General features: G+C 55.2%; 5 protein-coding genes across 5 annotated transcripts; 3 read left to right on the top strand and 2 right to left on the bottom strand.

Moving 5' to 3' along the window:
• Nucleotides 1-1,139: 1,139 nt before the first annotated feature.
• Nucleotides 1,140-1,663, top strand: PHYSODRAFT_247283 (hypothetical protein; the record flags this gene model as incomplete). The annotated part of the gene is made up of 2 exons (XM_009525947.1): nucleotides 1,140-1,268; nucleotides 1,358-1,663. The coding sequence occupies 2 exons, from the start codon at nucleotides 1,140-1,142 to the stop codon at nucleotides 1,661-1,663; spliced, it is 435 nt and encodes a 144-aa protein (XP_009524242.1).
• A 2,629-nt stretch (nucleotides 1,664-4,292) lies between these two features.
• Nucleotides 4,293-4,862, bottom strand: PHYSODRAFT_493424 (hypothetical protein; the record flags this gene model as incomplete). Its single annotated transcript, XM_009525946.1, has 1 exon — nucleotides 4,293-4,862. One exon carries the CDS (start codon nucleotides 4,860-4,862, stop codon nucleotides 4,293-4,295), a length of 570 nt encoding a protein of 189 aa, XP_009524241.1.
• Nucleotides 4,863-9,151: 4,289 nt separating this feature from the next.
• Nucleotides 9,152-10,757, top strand: PHYSODRAFT_329457 (hypothetical protein; the record flags this gene model as incomplete). Its single annotated transcript, XM_009525945.1, has 4 exons — nucleotides 9,152-9,266; nucleotides 9,688-10,178; nucleotides 10,252-10,580; nucleotides 10,655-10,757. 4 exons carry the CDS (start codon nucleotides 9,152-9,154, stop codon nucleotides 10,755-10,757), a joined length of 1,038 nt encoding a protein of 345 aa, XP_009524240.1.
• A 4,266-nt stretch (nucleotides 10,758-15,023) lies between these two features.
• Nucleotides 15,024-16,877, top strand: PHYSODRAFT_247277 (hypothetical protein; the record flags this gene model as incomplete). The annotated part of the gene is made up of 1 exon (XM_009525944.1): nucleotides 15,024-16,877. The coding sequence occupies one exon, from the start codon at nucleotides 15,024-15,026 to the stop codon at nucleotides 16,875-16,877; it is 1,854 nt and encodes a 617-aa protein (XP_009524239.1).
• A 430-nt stretch (nucleotides 16,878-17,307) lies between these two features.
• PHYSODRAFT_387258 (hypothetical protein) lies at nucleotides 17,308-18,328 on the bottom strand (the record flags this gene model as incomplete). The annotated part of the gene is made up of 4 exons (XM_009525943.1): nucleotides 17,308-17,639; nucleotides 17,702-17,941; nucleotides 18,002-18,226; nucleotides 18,298-18,328. Coding segments are annotated over 4 exons (828 nt in total), but the record flags the coding sequence as incomplete, so codon positions are not given.
• Nucleotides 18,329-18,565: the final 237 nt, after the last annotated feature.

Below are 18,565 nucleotides of genomic sequence, written 5' to 3'. Positions count from 1 at the left end.
GAACAGCAGCGACACACTGGACTTTGCGGCAGGCAAGCGAAATCAATCTCGTTCTTCACTCGGATTTTCAATTCTCGAGGTAGACAGTTGAGCAGGACTTTGCACTTCTTCTTGGTCCCGTCCTCCTCTGAGAACAAAGCTGTCAGCCCATTCGTTTTCACTACAGGTGGAAATAGTCCATGACTCTCGCATCAATATCAGACTTGGTTATTGACATCACTAGCTGAGCCTGAAACAACTCGTCGATGTTCGGCAAAGCGTTGTTCTTGAAGTTCCGTACGGTCGCCATGATCCACTCCCAGATGAACTCATCGGTGAGCTCGTCCTTTGCCTTATCCCATTTCGTCTCACACAGTGTCTCGAGAAAGCTGTCGTCGAACGAGTTGCGTATCGAACGCATGACAGACTTCAGGTCTTCCCCAGACGACACACAGCGCGCCCTCATGATCTCTTCGTACTCGAGCCGAAGGTCGACCCAGCGGGTGAGCGCTTCGTGCGAGATGTCTTCGACCTTCGGCGCTGCAGTGACCATAAAGATCAGGTGCGCGACCGAAGGGTAGTCGGTCTCCTGACTGGTCGTCAGCGGCATCGAGCCACCTCCCAACCCCACCGGGACCGACTCGGTCTCCTGCTGCCGAGCTCTACTCGCGCCAGCAGTGCGCACAGGTTTCTTGCCCGTGCCTCTTGTTGGCCTGGCTTGGCCTGCTTGCTTCGTTGATGCAGCCGCAGTCTTCCTTGGCCGCAGGGTTTGACCCGTGCTAGCCGCCTGCTGAGTCGCAGCGGCAGCAGGAGTCGCATCCGTCGACGTCGTTCCGTTGCCCATGTCGTTTCCTGCGACACTAAAGTTAACTTTGTAGTGGGATCCGAATGAACACACTCGCTAGGGAAGCTGGTGCTTCCTGTAAACTCTTGCTTGTATTCTAGTCTGCAATTTCCAGATTGAGATCGGCAGGGACTTCGTCAGATACCTCCACTGCACTATGTAGCTATCCTCCTAGGGCCTACCAACCTCCGAGTCTTATCTTACACCAGCCTCGACTGGGACCGTCCTCGGTCGCCAGCCCGATGCGTGGTCAGGTCGTGAAGACCGTCGCCCCACTACACCCTTCAACAATCTCGACGTCGCGCCCGACCAGCGCATGATGCTGGCACGTCGCTGCCTCGCGGGCTTCTCCTCGATCGCCTTCGCGTTCTACGCCATCTCTCAAATGGTGCTGGTGGACGCTAGCGCCATCGTCTTCATCTCGCCCGTCCTGACCTTCTTTGCGGTAAGTGAAGTTGAACCTATTCAAGTCGATGGTCATTGAGGTGATACCACGCCTTACTGCACTCTTAATCGCTGCCGTACAACGTGAAGGGTGCCTGCTTCCTGAACGAGCGCATTGACCCCGTGAGCTTGCTCTCTGCCATGTTCGCCTTCAGCGGGCTCGTGTTCGTCGTGCGTCCGAGCTTCCTCTTCGCGTTCGAGAGCTCCTGGGAGCCCCAGGCTGATACGTCCACAGCGTCCTGGGAGTCCCAGGCTGGGACGCCATTGGGGCCAGGGGTTCGTACGGTCCGCAAGCTGCAGGGCGTGCACGCCTTGGTGGTCGTGAATTACTTCATGCTCTCGAGCGCCGTCGTGGCGCTGGGTTGGGTCTTGGCCGTCCAGAAGGTAACCGAATGAGGGCAGCGGCTGCTTAGTTGTTTTGGTTGATTGTCAAGATACTTGTGCCCGCCCACGCGCAGACGTTTGTCGTGCCCTCTGTCGTAAGCGTCAGCTACCACCCCTTAGGGAGGTGCTCGACAGGACACAAATGCATTACTCGTTCCGAACAGAGACATCCTCTGAAACTCCATCGCCTCCTACTCCTAAGCGTCCCCGTGTCATGACGGATGACACGGAAGAAACCCTCAATTCTGAGGAAGATTTACAGGAGCAGCAGCAACGTAGAAAACTGCTCTATACACTGCTAGCTATTCGGTATGTAACCGAGCCCACCACGTATCGAGCGGCTATGAAATCGGCTCACGCTAATCGGTGGCGTAAAGCAGCTAAAGCAGAATACAAGTCCCACATGGACAACCAAACTTGGGTTCTGGTACCCCCTCCGAAAGCAAGGAAGATTTTAACCTGCCGATGGGTCTTTGTAGTGAAATATACCGGCACAGGCGAAATTGACCGCTTCAAAGCGCGTCTAGTGATCAAAGGATTCCTTCAGGAACATGGCATTGATTACAACGAGATTTTCTCACCTGTTATCAGGATGGAGGTACTCAGACTCCTTCTTACCATTGCAGCGTTGCTTGATCTTGAAATCCACCAAATGGACGTAAAGACAGCATTTCTCAATGGTTTGCTAGAGGAGGAGATCTACATGGCTCAGCCGGAAGGTTTTAAAGTCCCCGGTAAGGAGCACCTAAAGAGCCTGTACGGATTGAAACAAGCTCCCCGTGTATGGTACAAAACGTTGTCTGCCTTCCTTGAAAGCCTAGGGTTCCACAAACTCATTAAGGACAGCTGTGTGTTCAAACGCACGGTTAATGGTGTTACATGCTACATTGCTGTGTATGTTGACGACCTCCTGATCATTGCGCCTACACCAGCCCTCGTAAACGAGTTGAAATCCGCCCTGAAACAGCGGTTCTCCATGACAGATTTAGGGGAGGTGAAGTACTTACTCGGCTGGTCTATTCAACGTGACCGTAAGAACCGAACGATCTTTATCCACCAACACAAATACGCTACGAAGGTCCTTGACCGCTTCAGCGACTACATTCCGTACCCGATAGCAACCCCAGCTGAGCGGAACGTTAAACTCTCCGTAAGCAGCCAGCCTAGTAGTGAGGCAGAGAAAGATGCGATGAAAGATATTCCGTATCGCGAAGCCGTTGGCAGTATCATGTATCTCATGGTAGGCACGAGACCCGACCTGGCATTCTACATGCGTGAGGTCAGCCAATTCCTTGCTAATCCGGGAATGGAGCACTGGAAAGCTGTAGTTAGAGGTCTGAAATATCTATTAGGGACTAAGGACTACGGTCTTCTCCTTGGTGGATCTCTCGATGTCACACCCGAGAACCTGGGCGACAAGCTGACAGCTTACAGCGACTCTGATTATGCCAACTGCCCCGACACGAGGCGGTCTGTTGGTGGATATGTGACTATGCTTGCAAACAGTCCTATCTCATGGCTTTCGCGCAAACACCACACAGTGGTTCTCTCTACAACAGAGGCAGAGTACATCGCTCTGTGTCACTGCATGCAAGAGATGATTTTCCTCAAACTGCTCCTCAAAGAGTTAGTTTTTGGCACAACGCAAGCCCATGATATTCATGAGGACAACAAGCTGCATTAAGATCTGCTATAACCCAGAACTACACGGGAGGTCGAAGCACATTCATGTTCGATACTGTTTTGTGCAGGAAAAAGTCGAGCGACACGAGTTCTCCGTCGCCTACTGCAACACCAAAACTATGGTTGCTGATATATTTACTAAAGCTTTAGACACGCCTCAGTTTAGAGAACTAAGGGCAAAGCTCAGGATGGAATCCCTTGACGCTTAATTAGCCATTCCGTATAGTGTACGAGAATAACACTAATGCATGACGCGTGCCTACTCAATTGCGTTCCTTTAGTTTTTCCCACTGGGTTTTATCTTTTGTTCGCTCAAAGGATTTCTCCTCACTGAGGTTTCCCTGGTTTTGTACCGAATTATATTAGGCATATGACTCCCCATATCCATGCAGTCACATTTTTTTAATGGGAAATGTATTTTCGATATGGCAAACGTGGTTCCTAATTACATACTTTTTCTTAAAGACAATGAAAGGTCGAATACAGGCCACGAAGGTAATCCAGCCCATCGCCGACGCCACTGGCTTGGGCTCCTTCAAGTCGTAGATGCGCCGAACCTTGCCCTTCTTCCCTTGGACGCTTAGCACGAACGCGTGCCTCACTAGACTGTGGTTGTAGGCAACAACGAAGTAAAGTCCGTTGTAGAGAGGCACTTCCTCTAGCACACGTGCTCCACGCCGTCCAGCAATAGTGAAGTTGTCCTTGTCGATGGCCTTGAAGATGAAATCCCTGCCAGCATCCCTCAGGCGGCGCAGGAACCGTAGCACCACCTTCCACGAAGTGCCCACTGTGAGGTCCACTCCATGCTCTCGGAGTTCACAGCCACAAACGTGTCGATATCATCTTGCGTGACGATGTCCGGGCGTCCGGCAAGCTCGGCCGCACGCTTCAGTGCATTGAACATGCACAGGCCACGAGCGTCAGCACCAATTGCACGCTTGCCGAGGTCGTCCTTAGGTCAGAAGTCCTTGAACTTCTCCTCGCCGGACTCCTTCCAGCGATCCACGAGGTCCACCTCGTTGGCGAAGCCATCGTCCAAAAGCTGCTGAAGAGGCTCCCAAGTGCGTTGATAGTAGCGGCGGTTGATGAGCAGACGGCTGAGATAAAGCACACGGTACTCTGGGCCACGAGAAGAATTGCGGCGGTCGTTGATACGGGCCACCCTCCAGGTCGTTTTCGTAGTTGCATAGTCCGCTGTTACCGTCACCTGCTTGCTGCTGTAATACTTACCGTATATTGGGTAATACACGTCACCATCTGACGATTCATTGGTGTCAGAAGTGCCCAGTTCGATGACTGTATCTTCACATTCGGTGGCTGCATCCTGTTTGGTGGCACGAGGTACATGCGTACGTGCCGTGACACGCTGGTCGGTTGCAGCAGAAAGGGCTCTACGAGATGCCTTGCCAGTCCTACCAGCAGCCCTCTTGACCTCCGGGTGATGCACGCCTCCATCGATAGCACGGCTTGCAAGTTCCGTCAAGATCTGAGCTGCAGCCTGGTCGGTGGTGCGAGATGTTGAACCCATGTCACTAAGGAACAATGTGCCGTGGCAGCGGCTACATGCTCCCTCGACGTACTAGCCGGCGCTCCAGCGCCACTGCGCGAGCCGCACGGCGCAACACTGCTTGCTGCGGGCGCTGTCTCCAAAGACTCTGCAGCAGCCTCGGCCATGGCTGCTTGGAAGGCCTCTGCGAGCGGCCTACCAACAGCCTTCCTCGCCTTGGCTCCAACGGCCTTCTTCAGCTTCTTCTCCTTGGCCCCCGCGACCTTCTTCACCCCGGCCCCGCGGCCTCACACCCTCCGGTCCCTGTGACGGGGTCACACAGCACAATGCACAGAGGAAGTGCGTGCGGATATTACTATCCAGGTGAACAGCAGTTCACCAGTTCCCGGCCTCAAAGGGAACGGTTTGCTACAAAGGAGTAGGTTATCAGACTGACTGTATTTTGGTAGAGGTTAACTTGGTCGTAATACAAACTACAAGTTAACTATACAAAAGCCCACACAAACTCAAATGGTTGGCTTGCGGAGCTACTGGTACTGTGTACCACGTACTCGGGAGAGTGACACCCGTCACTCTTCATGTAATGGGTACACTTGATTGTACCCCGTTACATCACCCCCCACTTATCTGAGAATCACATCTGATTCTCCAATCAGCTTCGAGAGAATCCGAACACCCACAGGTCGGATTCTCGGGCGCCGCCGCCGCAAGGCTGGCGCGCCTCATTGTCACACCCACAGTGACTTGTGCCCGCAGCGGGCATCCCGCGCTGCACCCCCCTGCCCTCGGCGATGTTGGCCGCAAAGCCGATGCCTCTAGTGGCTGTATCCACAGCGCTAGCAGGCGCAGAGTGCCTCGGCACGGGATGCATATGCCTCCAAACTTGCGGTGTCCCTCGTAGACCACCAGCAGTTGGCGTCGCATGGCCCACGGGCCCCGCTGGCACGTTCGTGCTGCGGTGCCTCCCGCGAGGGACGGCACCTTTTAGGTCAGCGCGTAGCGTAACCATAGCGAGAGCTGTGCTGCTCGTCTCCGGCCATGACAGCGGTCCGACAGACCCCGCTCGTCACGGCGCAGTGTGTCGGTCGTCTGAGTTCGTCGGCACGACCCATGGGCAGAGGTCAAACGTTGACCAAAGCCAAGAAGCATCGGGGGGGGGGCATAGTCCCGGGGACCACGGCTGTTGCTCACAGCCCGCTCATCATTCCGAGCAACGCGGCGGACTTGTTCAATGTCCTGCCCCGCCTCATGGCCATCGTGCCATCGACGCAGAGGTGTCTTCCGTCGACACCAAGGTACCGCAATGGTACTTCATCATGGTGTGAGGTGTCTTGCCCTCTACCGCCAGCGGTTGCTTCATGCATCGCGGCGACCAACACCAGGTCAGTGTGCGTGCTATGCAGCATAACGCACAGTCCATACCAGGACATGACGGTGTACAGGGGCACCACCCCGTACACCAAAGGCACGTCGTGCACCTCGTGTACCACGACTGCCATTAGTGCCTCGTGCACATCGAGTGCCACGAGCACGGCAAGTGCTGCGTGCACTGCGAGTACCTCGCGCACAGTGAGCGTCACGGGCCGACGGCACCGCGTCTACATCACAGACATATGTGCCACGTGCACGCGTATGGCTTCGCGCCGTACAAGCGCAGCATGCACCGCGCTAAGTGTGAATGCCCGTAAAGGCAACACGTTCGGGCTCACCCTTCGTGGGCTACACCCAAGCTCCTTGCCGTTGACTACCTGGCCGGCAGACGTGCCACACCCAGCGTAGCAACAGCCTTGAGCTATGGTATGGTGCTGGTGGCTATCTGGTCGGTAGACGTACCGCACCCAGTGTAGCAACAGCATCGGGCTGCGGCATAGCGTCGCGTAAGCGCACACGCCTTCGTCTGTGGACCAAGTCGCAGACTAGCTGCCATGCCCTCGCCAGACCGAGGTAGCCTTCCGGTAGCGCGTCTACGTGCGCCATCTTCGGCCCAGCAGCGGCAGCGACCTCTGCCAACGTTGCTGGCCATCGGTAACCGTGACCTTGGGACCTGAGTACCGATGCATCAGGTCCAGTGCAATACTTCGTGAGTGGTTGCACCATGCAGCCACTACACCAGCTTCTATCACGAAGCAAGTCTCATGCCAGATACGTCGGGAGGAAACGCACTTCCGACCCCCTCCCCCACTTACGATTCGAACCCCGGCGGGCCAGGCGCCAGCCGGTCGCCTAACCTCGCGCCGCCCTGCAGCGCCGAGTCATTGCGCCAGCAGACTCCGCTGGCGCGAGCAGCTACCCTGCTTGGGCTCCTGGTCATCATCATCGACCAAGGCTTGGTATCTACCAGCCGGTATGCAGTTTGAGTCTGCGTGACTTGACGTGGTACTCTGTTACCCACGTCTGCGGGTGAAGACACCCATGACAGCGTACGGCTTGTCCTTTCTTTAGAGTAGCTGCATGGCATGCACGTATACTCAGACTCTTCCATCTCGGCACCGAGTCCTGGACACTTGTTGTCCCAACGCCGTGCAGTGACCGCGGCCTTCGCAGTCAGACCGAGCATGCTCCTGCATGTGGTCAGTTGAGGTGTCGCCCTCCGGCAGACACTCTCCAGTCGTGATCGACCATGTCCGCCGAGTCGGCGGCGACGCAACATGCATCGCCGCAGGTACGCCATGCACCCAGGCTACGTCTTCTGTGCGCAAGGCCACAGCTGCGCTGGTCGACACCCAGTCGAACGTCATCCATGACGACCGGGTGTTAAGCCCTTGGAGGAAGGAAGTGCTTCCGAGCACTCCTCCCCCGGTTCTCAGTCGAGATGAGACCTGCGCTCATTGCGATCTCGGTCTCTCGGATCCAGAAGTGGATGTTCTCGCCTTCCTTCCCTTCGAACGGTGGCACAGCTAGCCGCAGAGGCTTAGGCTGCACCCGCTTGGGCTCACTCATCTGAGCCAGCAGGTTTCCCTGCACATGAGCGAGGAGCCCGCGTTCGTACTCGTCAAACGCGCTCACCCACTCGGCCTGCTCGGCTGGTGTCGCCGCCGCCAAGGTCCGGAGGGCATCTCTTCCGAAGATGCCCGCCATCTTCCGCACCGACTCGAACTGCGAGTCGGTCAAGTGAGGAAACTCACTGGGGTCCATCGTGGCTCACAGACCTGAGCCACCGAGGATTCAGGTAGACCAATCTACCCGCGTAGGCGTAGGATTGACTACGAGTGCTACCAAGTGTGACGGGGTCACACAGCACAATGCACAGAGGAAGTGTGTGCGGATATTACTATCCAGGTGAACAGCAGTTCACCAGTTCCCGGCCTCAAAGGGAACGGTTTGCTACAAAGGAGTAGGTTATCAGACTGACTGTATTTTGGTAGAGGTTAACTTGGTCGTAATACAAACTACAAGTTAACTATACAAAAGCCCACACAAACTCAAATGGTTGGCTTGCGGAGCTACTGGTACTATGTACCATGTACTCGGGAGAGTGACACCCGTCACTCTTCATGTAATGGGTACACTTGATTGTACCCCGTTACATCATCCCCCACTTATCTGCCTCCACGCTGGACTTGGCACCAGCACCTTGCGAGCAGCTGCCCGCTTCCGCTTGCGCTCTCGAATCTTAGCTGCAGTGCCGAGCTTCCTTTTCTCCAGGCCTTTCGGCGCTGAGGACAGCGTGCCCGGCACCAGTGCTGCTGACTGCGCTGTCTTCGAGAGTGTCGCCATGGCCTGCCCGTGAAGTCCTTCTTCCCAACACAGCAGGGCTGAGTGGGTTAAGTCGGAGCAGTTAGCTCAGGGGCTTCCTTGGTAGACGACTCTTTGAAGACTGAGGCGTTTGTAACGAGATTCTCCATAGACCTGTAATATTGGATGCCTTTGGGTATGTGCCAATCATATGCAAAGATGCAGGGAGGCTGTCAATGTTTGCACCCTTTAGATAGTGGCACATAGTACCAACTACCTCTGGAAGCGGATAATCTGATACAAAAGGTCCCTTCAAAGCTGTTAGTCAAGGAGTAACTATTCTGTATAGTCTATACCAGTGTAGTTTTGCTAGAACCAACCATCTAACTGCTGCTGGCAGTGCGCCATCTCTAATCTAACTCACTTCGTCTTTTGACGACTCCTCCCTACTCCTCTCCTCCTAGTCTATCCGTTAACCTCGCAACAATGTCCAGGCGGCGGCGAGTCACACTAGAGAGTCCCCGTCGAGGACGCAGGAAATCGCTGTCGCTCCTGGTGTTCAATGCACGCTTGGAATTGAATCTCTTTGCTTCGGTTCGACCCCGATCAAGGGGATCTGCGTCTAACTAACCAGGATGCAAGTTACGTTTCCCCTTCCAGCCACGGGCGTCTCCGACCTCCGACCACCAACGCAAGTTCGGTTGAAGCAGACGGATCGCGGAGGTGGCTATAGTTCGTGCAAGACCAGGAGTAAAGGAGCCTGCGGTCACTCGAGAAATACACTCTTACCTAGGTAACCTGCACGCAGGTCTTTGCAAGGATTGGCCATTAGGTCGACGGTCATTGCAATGGTTGGCTCAGGAGGCTCTGCTGTGAAGACTTCGACACCTCTGGCGAGGTCAGCGCCACGAGAGCGTGCGCCATGTTTCCCATTTGCACGACAACACAACGACGGTCTCTGAGTTGTTAGACTCCCTCGAATTAAGAACTTTTCCTTACATTGACACTTCTAATTCACTTAGTTTACGTAAATTTAATGACACAATGACTGGTATAGCCAGGTGGATGCAGTTACCACACGACGATCTTGCCGAGTCGCGCAGGCACCTCATTCCTGAATTTCTGTCGGCATCGCAGTCACCCCCGGCCCAAATCCGCCGCTGATTTCCAGCCAAAGAAGGTGCCACCATGGTGCTGTGCTTGGCGACCAACCGCTTCCCGACAATTCACCTCACGGACGAAGAGCAGCGATACTACGACCGAGTCAGCAACGACCTGCTCAAGCGGACGCTGCACGCGTACCACGAAGAACAGCAGCCAGACCTGAAGCGGAAGCAGTGGGCTCATGTGCGTCGGCGCGACAAGATGGACGTCTACAAGAACATCGAGGGGTCCTCCAACCCGAGAGTCACGCTCTATGTGGGCAAGGGCCTCATGAGAGGCACGGTGGAGGACATCATGGACGGACTCTATTGTGACACGACCGAGGACCTGCGCAAGGTCAAGACGTTGCTCAGCTACAAGTTCATCGACGGTGCCGTGTTCCAAGTCAGCCAGCGCCGCTCGCCCGACGCTCCGTATCGCTTTGCTGGGATCAAGTGGTTCGCGGCTAAGGCGCCACTTGGCCCACTTGTTGCTGATCGTGACATGCTGAACTACGAGGTAAAGTACAAGTTGAATGCGCTATTGATACAGGTGTGGCACTCTAACGGGGAGATTGTTGCCGTTGTCGAAGGTAATGGGGCAGGTGATGGATGAACACGGCAACGAGTTCGCGTTCCACAGTTACCAATCCATCGAGCGGTCGGAGTGGCCTGCAGACAACATGAAAAACATCAAGCGCGCGCAGACAGCCACGTGCTATTTGTACCGACAGCACTCGCCGGAGTACGTCGAGTGCTTCTTCCAGGGCGACTTCTTCGCTCGCGGAAAGGTGATGCAGAAGGTGTCAGAGTACGCTATGGCGGGGAAGTGGCTCGCTGTGAGCAATGCGATTCAGTGCGCGCAGGCGAAGAAGTTTTCGCGTCTGATAGAGACTGCGGATGTGAAGCGGAGTTTACCCAGGTTGGTTGGTTTATTTTTCTCTTTCGATTTACTCTTCAGAGCTTCTGACTAAATGCTCGCTTGCAATACTCTAGTGATGTGTGCGATGTGTGCCACGCTCGCTGCAAATCTCGCAGTGGCACCACGCAGTGCGCGGGGTGCATGCAGGTGAGAAATTCTGTCTCCACGATGCAGTAAAGTGTGGTGTGTGCTTAACTGACTATTTCGGTTTCGATGGTTCAACCACAGAATACGTGCCGGAATTGCTCACTGGAGCAAAACATATACGAGACCAGCACACGAACGGGGAAGCCTCTCACCGAGCACTTTTGCATCCCTTGTGTGAAGAAAGTGGTAGGCGGGATTTCTCCTCCTCGCAAGTTGACCATTTTCGGTGAAGGCGCTGATCATGTCCGGGAAGGGAGCTCGATGACCGATTCCGGCCCAGATGACAGGAACGGCTCGTTTCTTGTGTGAACAGGTATTAGTATTTGCCAACTTAAACTGGGTGCCAGTTAGTAAAATGAATTACGTGTACGTAGTATTTCAAAAGCTCATCAAAGGGGTTTTAGTTGCAGGTTTCATACACGCAGAGGAAAGCATATCAAACATCGTGTCAGTTGCTACAGTAAACCACCCTTGCAATTGTCGAAGTGGCTGCCAAGAAGATCTAACGTGGCTTAACGACGCTTACAGTATACTTTTGAACCGTTTCGAGGCATCCTCCGTTGTGATGTTTGAATCGAGCTTTAGCTCTAATTGTTAAAAATGCCTTGGAGCTACAGGTTCGATGTACATGTACAGCATACAGGCGAACTGCATTGCTGACTCAGCAGTTTGTACGCAAAACGTGAGGTGCTCTGGGCTCGAATTTCTCGAAACAGCCCGCTCGTCGGAAACACGATCGGTGAGCACAGCCACACGTGCGGCAAGAAACACACTAAAACTCTGCGCCGGCTTCTAACTTGGCGCCCCAACGTGCTAAGAGCGGTCCACTTGGTTCGTTGCTGCGTTGCATTCTGCCATCGTGGTGACCACAACTTTTCGGAAAGGGGAAATGTTGTGCGAGATGTAAAAAGTTTGGAGAGCCGCAAGAAGAAATGCTGCGATTGTCATTCCTGTGGGTTGGAGCCATCTTCGCATTGTCTCTATGGCCGCGAGTTGAAACCAGGCTCGCAGTAACGCTGCAAGTGTGCGAAATGGACGAACACGGACGAGGTGTCGATTACTGCACAAACGTCTTCGTAACCGAGGCCATACGCGAGTGAGTCTCCACGTCTCGACGATTTTGCTTGATTAAGCACTGTACACATGGCCACAATCGGCAAGCCATGCCATGCCATGCCGTCCTTGTCCGACTTGGTGGCGAGGTGGTTCCGGTGTGCCCTTCACTGAAAGAGTTAACGAGCGTGTTGGGGCATCCCAGGCGAATATAACAGCGCCACATGGAAACCCCGCGCGTGGAAGCATTCCGCATGCCACGCGCTAGTCGATGACCCGTGCACCGACCGTAAACTTATGTGGCACTTGTTGCTGCACCCGTCCACCATATGGAAAACTGGGCTGTGACGAGACTATTATACCCGTTTGCGCCCGACCACGACCGCCAAGAACCGACCATAACTGAAGCAAGTTGTATACTCCATGTATAGACCGGTTAGATGAAGAATGTTCGAGAAGGCCCAATGCCGACCACCAAAGCGACTAAGCACTTGTTACTTGATGTTAAAGAGGGTAGGACACTCTCACGTTGGCTCTCGCCTGTGGACTTAGCAACGGCACTTCCGCTGCGCGACCTGCCCCACCCCCTCGAGCCTTACGCTAAGTCCTCGGCTCGGCCAGGCGACGTATCTGGATTAGATAGAAACTCCTACTTAGGCATACCTTCCGGCCCACGCGCCGAACACTGCAGACCTATGCTTTGCTTCGGTTGCAAATGGTCTCTCTGAGGCCTCTAAGTGAAATGACTAAGTGCATAGCTTACGGGGAGCGAATTTTCGAACAGTACAGGACTACACATCTCGGACAGTCCATTACATTGTTTTTTCCATCGTTCTCTTACGTTAACTCCTACCAACAGCTCGTAAGATTCTTGTGGCCACGCCACGAGCTGTAGTCTTGTACAGGTAAACAACTTGAGCGCATGCGTTGACCTAGCCAAGCAAACAACAAACATCACCACCGGTACCCGACTGAGAACACCGTCACCCGTCACCCGTCACCGTACCCGACTGGAAGCTTATTTTCCCCGACTGATACCGCTGTACCCGACTGACGATAGCCATAGCGAGCCCCGCCCTCGAACTGATCCCAAACGCTGAAGTCTCACGCATTCTGCTTGCGCTCTTTCGCTTGTTCTCCTGGTAAAGCTGTTTGAAAGCGGAGCAGGAAGTGCCTTCTGTCTCCGCCGGTTAAAGCTGGCCGCTGCGCGTACAGACACGAGTATGAATACACCAAGTAATGCATAGATCTCCCCCGAACAGTTACTTGCCTGACAGGACTGAGAGGTGGCCTGATGCTCGTGCATCTCTTCAAACGCGCGCAGGAGGGGGGGCTCTGACGCCTTTTGTGTTGCGTCGACCGCAGTCTTGCAGCCAGCCAGGGAGCGCTCCACGTCATCGTCGCCACAAGGTGTCGCTGCAGCACCACTAGGCGCTACCGGTAGTCGTCGACATCATGCGCATGCTTGTACGGCCAACAGGGCGACCGCGCGGCGGGGGGGGGATTCATGCGTGTGGCGGCTCGCCGCAGTTTTACGAATGAATGGTTGAAAGTCGAAAGTATATCGCGTATACGAAGCTCGGATGGAGGTCAGAAGCGTGGTTAGGTTATTGGTGCGGACAATTCAAAAGATGACTCCAGTAGACGGGTGCAGCAACCACTCTCAACTTATGTCGGACCGAGCTCTGGATCCGTTTGTGCACAAAGCACAAAGCGTCGACCGGCACCGCGTTGCAGTGTCCGACCAAGACGGATTTTTCCTGGGGGATGCTGTACACTGTGCGGCTATCGGGCTGTTCTTGGCGTCTTGCGCTGACTCAAAGACTGATCGTCGCAAACGAAATTTAACGGGCGATACTGTAGTGCAGAGTTCGATGGATGATTCAAGGACGAAAGCTCAAAAACTTCCGTTCGTCTTGCCGAATAATCGGTTGCTGTAGGCGAATCCACGAGGTGCTGCTGACGCTGCGTTGGAAATGTCGAAACTTGCAGACAAATCGGCAGGTGATTTGAGCGAGCAAGGTTGGAGTTGTTGAGTGTGTCAACTGCTGTTTGCCGCACTGATCCAGCGCCGCCAATCTTGTGTCAGCGGTGCCTGAGATCCTGAGGGATCAACTACACAATAAGTCGCGGCCAAGCCGGGAAAGCGCTTCGTTCCCGCGCAGCTCGAGCTTCTACCTACCAATGTAGAAGTTATGCTCTTGCAACGTGAGCAGTTTTCGATGGAGGCGGCTACAGACCACGTTGAAGTTGCCCTTGATGTTTCCTCGACAAGCCGCCCGGGGTGGACCTCGTGAGATACTCGGGAAGGCGTGTGCAACTCGGCAAGTGCCGAAATGAGCCCTTGACGTCCAATCTGAAACGATTTCAAAAAGAGTCGGAGAAAACTGTGAGATTTGTTTCTAAGATATTTTACACTTATTTAATACATGTACATCCACTAACCGCTTGCTACGAAGTCATGTAGAAGAGCAGGTAAGATGAACGAGCTTGAATCGGATGCAGTCCGTTAGTGTCGCTGTTGTTAAGCAAGCTACCTTTTCTCTAAGAAATTCGCGTCCCGGTGCTGTACATCTAACTTCTAACTTTCTAAAATTTAGATGACCTTCGAAAATGTAGATGTAACATGTATTTCTATGTGCAGTGTACTAATGCCTTTCGAACATGTCCACCGGGAGACACTCGTGCTGCTTAGAGGCGTTCCACCATGCTGGCTGCAACGCTTGGGCCGCTTTCAATGGCACCAGCTTGCTACAGTGTACCGAGCAGCATGCTGGATGCCTTCCAGGCCGAGGTGGCTTCGGATCGCGGTCCACCTTCCAACTTTTGCGGCCTCACCTCATCCTTGAACCCTCTCTTGCAAGTCTCCACGTAGACGAGCAGCACAACGTGTTCGTTGCTCGGAACAAGCTGGCCGAGCCCTGCTTGGCGGGGCTCCCCCATCCACAAACCGCGCGGTCGTGACACCGAGACCCCTTCCGCCGGATTTCGCTTTGAGATCTGTTTGGCGACAAAAGACGGACGTCCCGGTCTCAAGATTCCGTGAAGGGAACAATGCTCGTGCGCCAAAGCGTCTCTCTGGCAGGCTCGACGACGTCACTTACACTTGCCCCGAATACACCTCGACTCGCAATCTCACAAGGAGATTTGCCGGATTGGACGCACGTCGGCCGGCCCACTGAAAGACACACACACCTCGCCTGCCCACCGAACCGCTTCGGGGCTGGCCAGGTACTCGATACCATGACAGATAAAATCCCGCCGTTCCCGCAGATCGAGCTCACGCCCGAGGAGCAGGCGCGCTACGACCGCAATGTCACCTCGTTCCTGTGCGACGCCGTGGCCGAGTACTCGTCCCAGGGCGGCCACACGAACGAAGACTATTGGATCCACGTGCGCCGACGCGGCCAGCTGAACATCTACAAAAGCGTGTACGGCACGAGCGACCCACAGGTGACGCTGTTCAAAGGTACGGGACTGATCCACGGCCCCGTGGAGGACGTCATGGACGGACTCTACTGCGACACCACGGACGACCTCCGTGCCTGCAAGACGCTGCTCAAGTACAAGCTGGTCGACGGCGCCATTATGAACGTGACCGAGTCCCGCAGCGCCGAGGCGCCCTACCGTTTTGCAGGTATCAAGTGGTTCGCTGGCAAGGCCGCGTGGGGGCTGTCCAAGCACCGCGACGTGCTGGCGTACGAACGCATGGGCACGACCACAGACGCCAAGGGCAACGAGCTGGCCTACCACGTGCTGCACTCGATCGACCACCCGGACTGGCCCATCGACGCAATCAAGGGCATCAAGCGCGAGCACCAGGTCACGTGCTTCCTGTACCGCAACCGCGACGAGACCAACGTCGAGTGCTTCATCTGGTCCACCGTGTACAACCTGGACTCGGTAGCACAGCGTCTCGCCGAGTACGTCGTAGCCGGCACGCTCCTGAACGTCACGGACTGCGTCAAGAGCGCGCGGGCCAAGAAGTACTCGCTGCTGATGAAGCACGCGCAGAACAACAAGTGGCCGGCCAGCTCGCTGTGCCACATCTGCTACGGCCGGTCCTTCATGTCGACCAACCGGCCGTGCGCAGGCTGCTTCCAGAGCGTGTGCAAGTCGTGCTCGGACTACCGCTTCATCTACCACATCGACGCCAAGACCGGCCGGCCGCACCAGCAGCGGTTCTGCAAGCTCTGCATCAACAACACAGTCATCATCGACGCGCTCAACTTCGAGGCGTGCATCAAGAAGGGCCGCAACGCGAACGCCGACACGGACACGGAGGTGGAGCCCGTCGCCCTCCGCGGGCCCCGATCCACCTCCAGCCGCCAGAACGCACTCAAGCTGTCGGCCAAGAGCAACGTCAACTCCAAGTCCGCAGCGGAGACGAGTTTGAGATCCAACTACCTCGACTGGGCCAGCGACTGGAGCAGCCAGGACGACGACGACCCCGAGTACCTCCGCGAGCGCAGTGCGGCCGGACGGGACCGCACCACGAGCAAGAGCTACCGTAGCAACCGTAGCAACCGTAGCGACGAGGTGTCGCTGTCGGATCTGGATTCCGAGGACAAGTTCTCTCCGTACCCGGCCAACCCTCAGTCGCACAGGCAGCAGACGGAAGGCCGCAACAAGCGCGTGCAGGAGAACCGAGTGCATAAGAAGAAGTATGAGTCGCCGCTGGACCAGTACGCGGCACCGTCTCGACAGTATGAGCCCAACTACGTGGCGCAGCGGTACCCGGCCCCGTTGCCCCCTTTCCGGTCTCCGTACACGACTTCCGAGTCCAAGACGCTGAGCTCGACCGGTAGCTGCACTGTTCTCTCGAGCGATAGCGACGACGGAGCGGAGGTGGCTGCTCTACCGCTCACCGAGTCGCATTTGAGTCTGGGCCTGAGCCAGTTCGACCTCGGAGTCGTGGAGGCCGCCCCCGTCGCCGAATTCGACAACCTCGACCTGAGCATGTACTCGGACGATGGCCACCGCCCGCAGAGCCGACGAGCTCCTCGGTACGGACGCACCAGCCACACAGACAAGGACGGCTTCCTGTCGGACCTGTATTCGCTGTCCCGCTCGAGGATTCACGGCGAACAATATTAATCATTGCCAGACACAAGCAGTGACGTACCATACCATATTTTGCCAGTAGGAATGATTTAATGGTAAGCGCAGCCCTCAACGGCAGGGGCAGCGCATCTTTCAATACAAAACAGCATTTGAAGGAGATCGGAAAAGCACGCCTTGAGTTGATATTAGCAGACTGCAAACTTCCTTAGGAGATGACGCAGTCTGGAGGCGGGTGCGTTTTCTTGCCGTTTGTGCGTCTCTTGCTTGGTTGTAACTTGGGCGACGATTTAGCACCTTCGTCCTCTTCAATGTCGTCATCGTCATCGTCGAATTCGTACTCGCGTCCTGATGGTGCGCGGCGTGGAGACTCCTCGGTTTCTAGTGGGATTTCTCGCTCTTCCTCTCGTCTCGAAGAGCTCCGGCGCTTGACTTGCCTGCGGTCATCGTCAACATCGTCACTCTTCTTCCGACTTCGTCGGGGGGAATCGGGTGCTGCGTCGTCGCCGCTGTCACTGTCGCACTCGCGATTGATGATTGTAGGCGGAGACGGAGGAAACGATTTCCCTAAGCAAGTCTGAGATGTCGGCGACGGAGCTGCAGTCGACGTGCGATCCGATTCGATGTCCGAGATATCCGAGATCTCCCGCTTCGTGTGGGGCTCTGGAGATGGAGGGTAGCGCGAGATATCCGCGGGTTTCACGGTCTGGCTCAGCGTCGAAATGTCCGTGACTGCGTGCACCATTTCGTCGCCGTCGTCGCCACTCTTTAGAAACCTCCGGCACAGATAACGAAAGACTGAACAGGACAACGTGAGTAGACAGCTATGGGGCGAACATTGGGGACAGGTTAATACAAACCTTCGCCGACATTGATGTTGTCTTGGACGCAAGAGCGATAGAGCCGCATGCTTAGGAAGTCGGCCATGTCTTCGACCTCATCGCGCGTCATCTTCGCGTCATCTTCCAGATCGATCTTGTTCTGCACCAGAACGCTGCAGATTTGGCCGCACTCCTCCTCAACCTTGCGCCTCCACTTGGGCAGGTCGTCAAACGACGCTCGATCCACGGTCGAGAACACGTAAATGACGGCTCCAGCTCCTAGTCGAGTAAATAAAGTTAGATTCAGCTCGCTAATAGACTAACTAGCCTCCCCCCCACCTTTGTAGTATCTGCTGGTCAGCGTGTCGAACTCTTCCTGGCCAGCTGTATCCCAGATCATGAGGTTGATGGTCTCGCCCAGATCGCGCAACTCCACCGTCTTCTCCATAAAGTCCACACCGATCGTCTTCTTGTACGTGCCAGTGTACCTGCCCTTGGCGTACCTCGTCGTCATGCTCGTCTTGCCCGCATTGCCGTTCCCTACCACGATCACCTTCAGCGTCTCTAGAGAAACACTACGCGTCAGCACTCACACACACAATAGAGTATATTATCCTCCCCAATACGCCACCCACTCTCAAAGTCATCACATTCGAAGTCCTCCATCTTCCGTCGCTTTAGTCTTCCGCTGCTCTCTCCAAGATGGCGACAGCGTTGCCCTCCACGCAGCCCCCTAAGAATAGTGAAACCATGAGCACGGCATCCCATGAAACCACTACAGAATTCTTCCCAGATACGCGCAGGTCCTTAAGTAAAAATAAAAGGTGGGAGACAGCGTGTGATAGATAGATCTCCCCTTGCATTGAAGCCACTCTTCTCCCTCTCGTCACTGCTGCAGGAGGT

The sequence above is a fragment of the Phytophthora sojae genome, assembly GCF_000149755.1.
Source record: "Phytophthora sojae unplaced genomic scaffold PHYSOscaffold_3, whole genome shotgun sequence".
NCBI lineage: Eukaryota > Oomycota > Peronosporomycetes > Peronosporales > Peronosporaceae > Phytophthora > Phytophthora sojae.
Note: the sequence above shows the minus strand (reverse complement) of the source record. Positions and strands in the feature narration are given on the sequence as shown.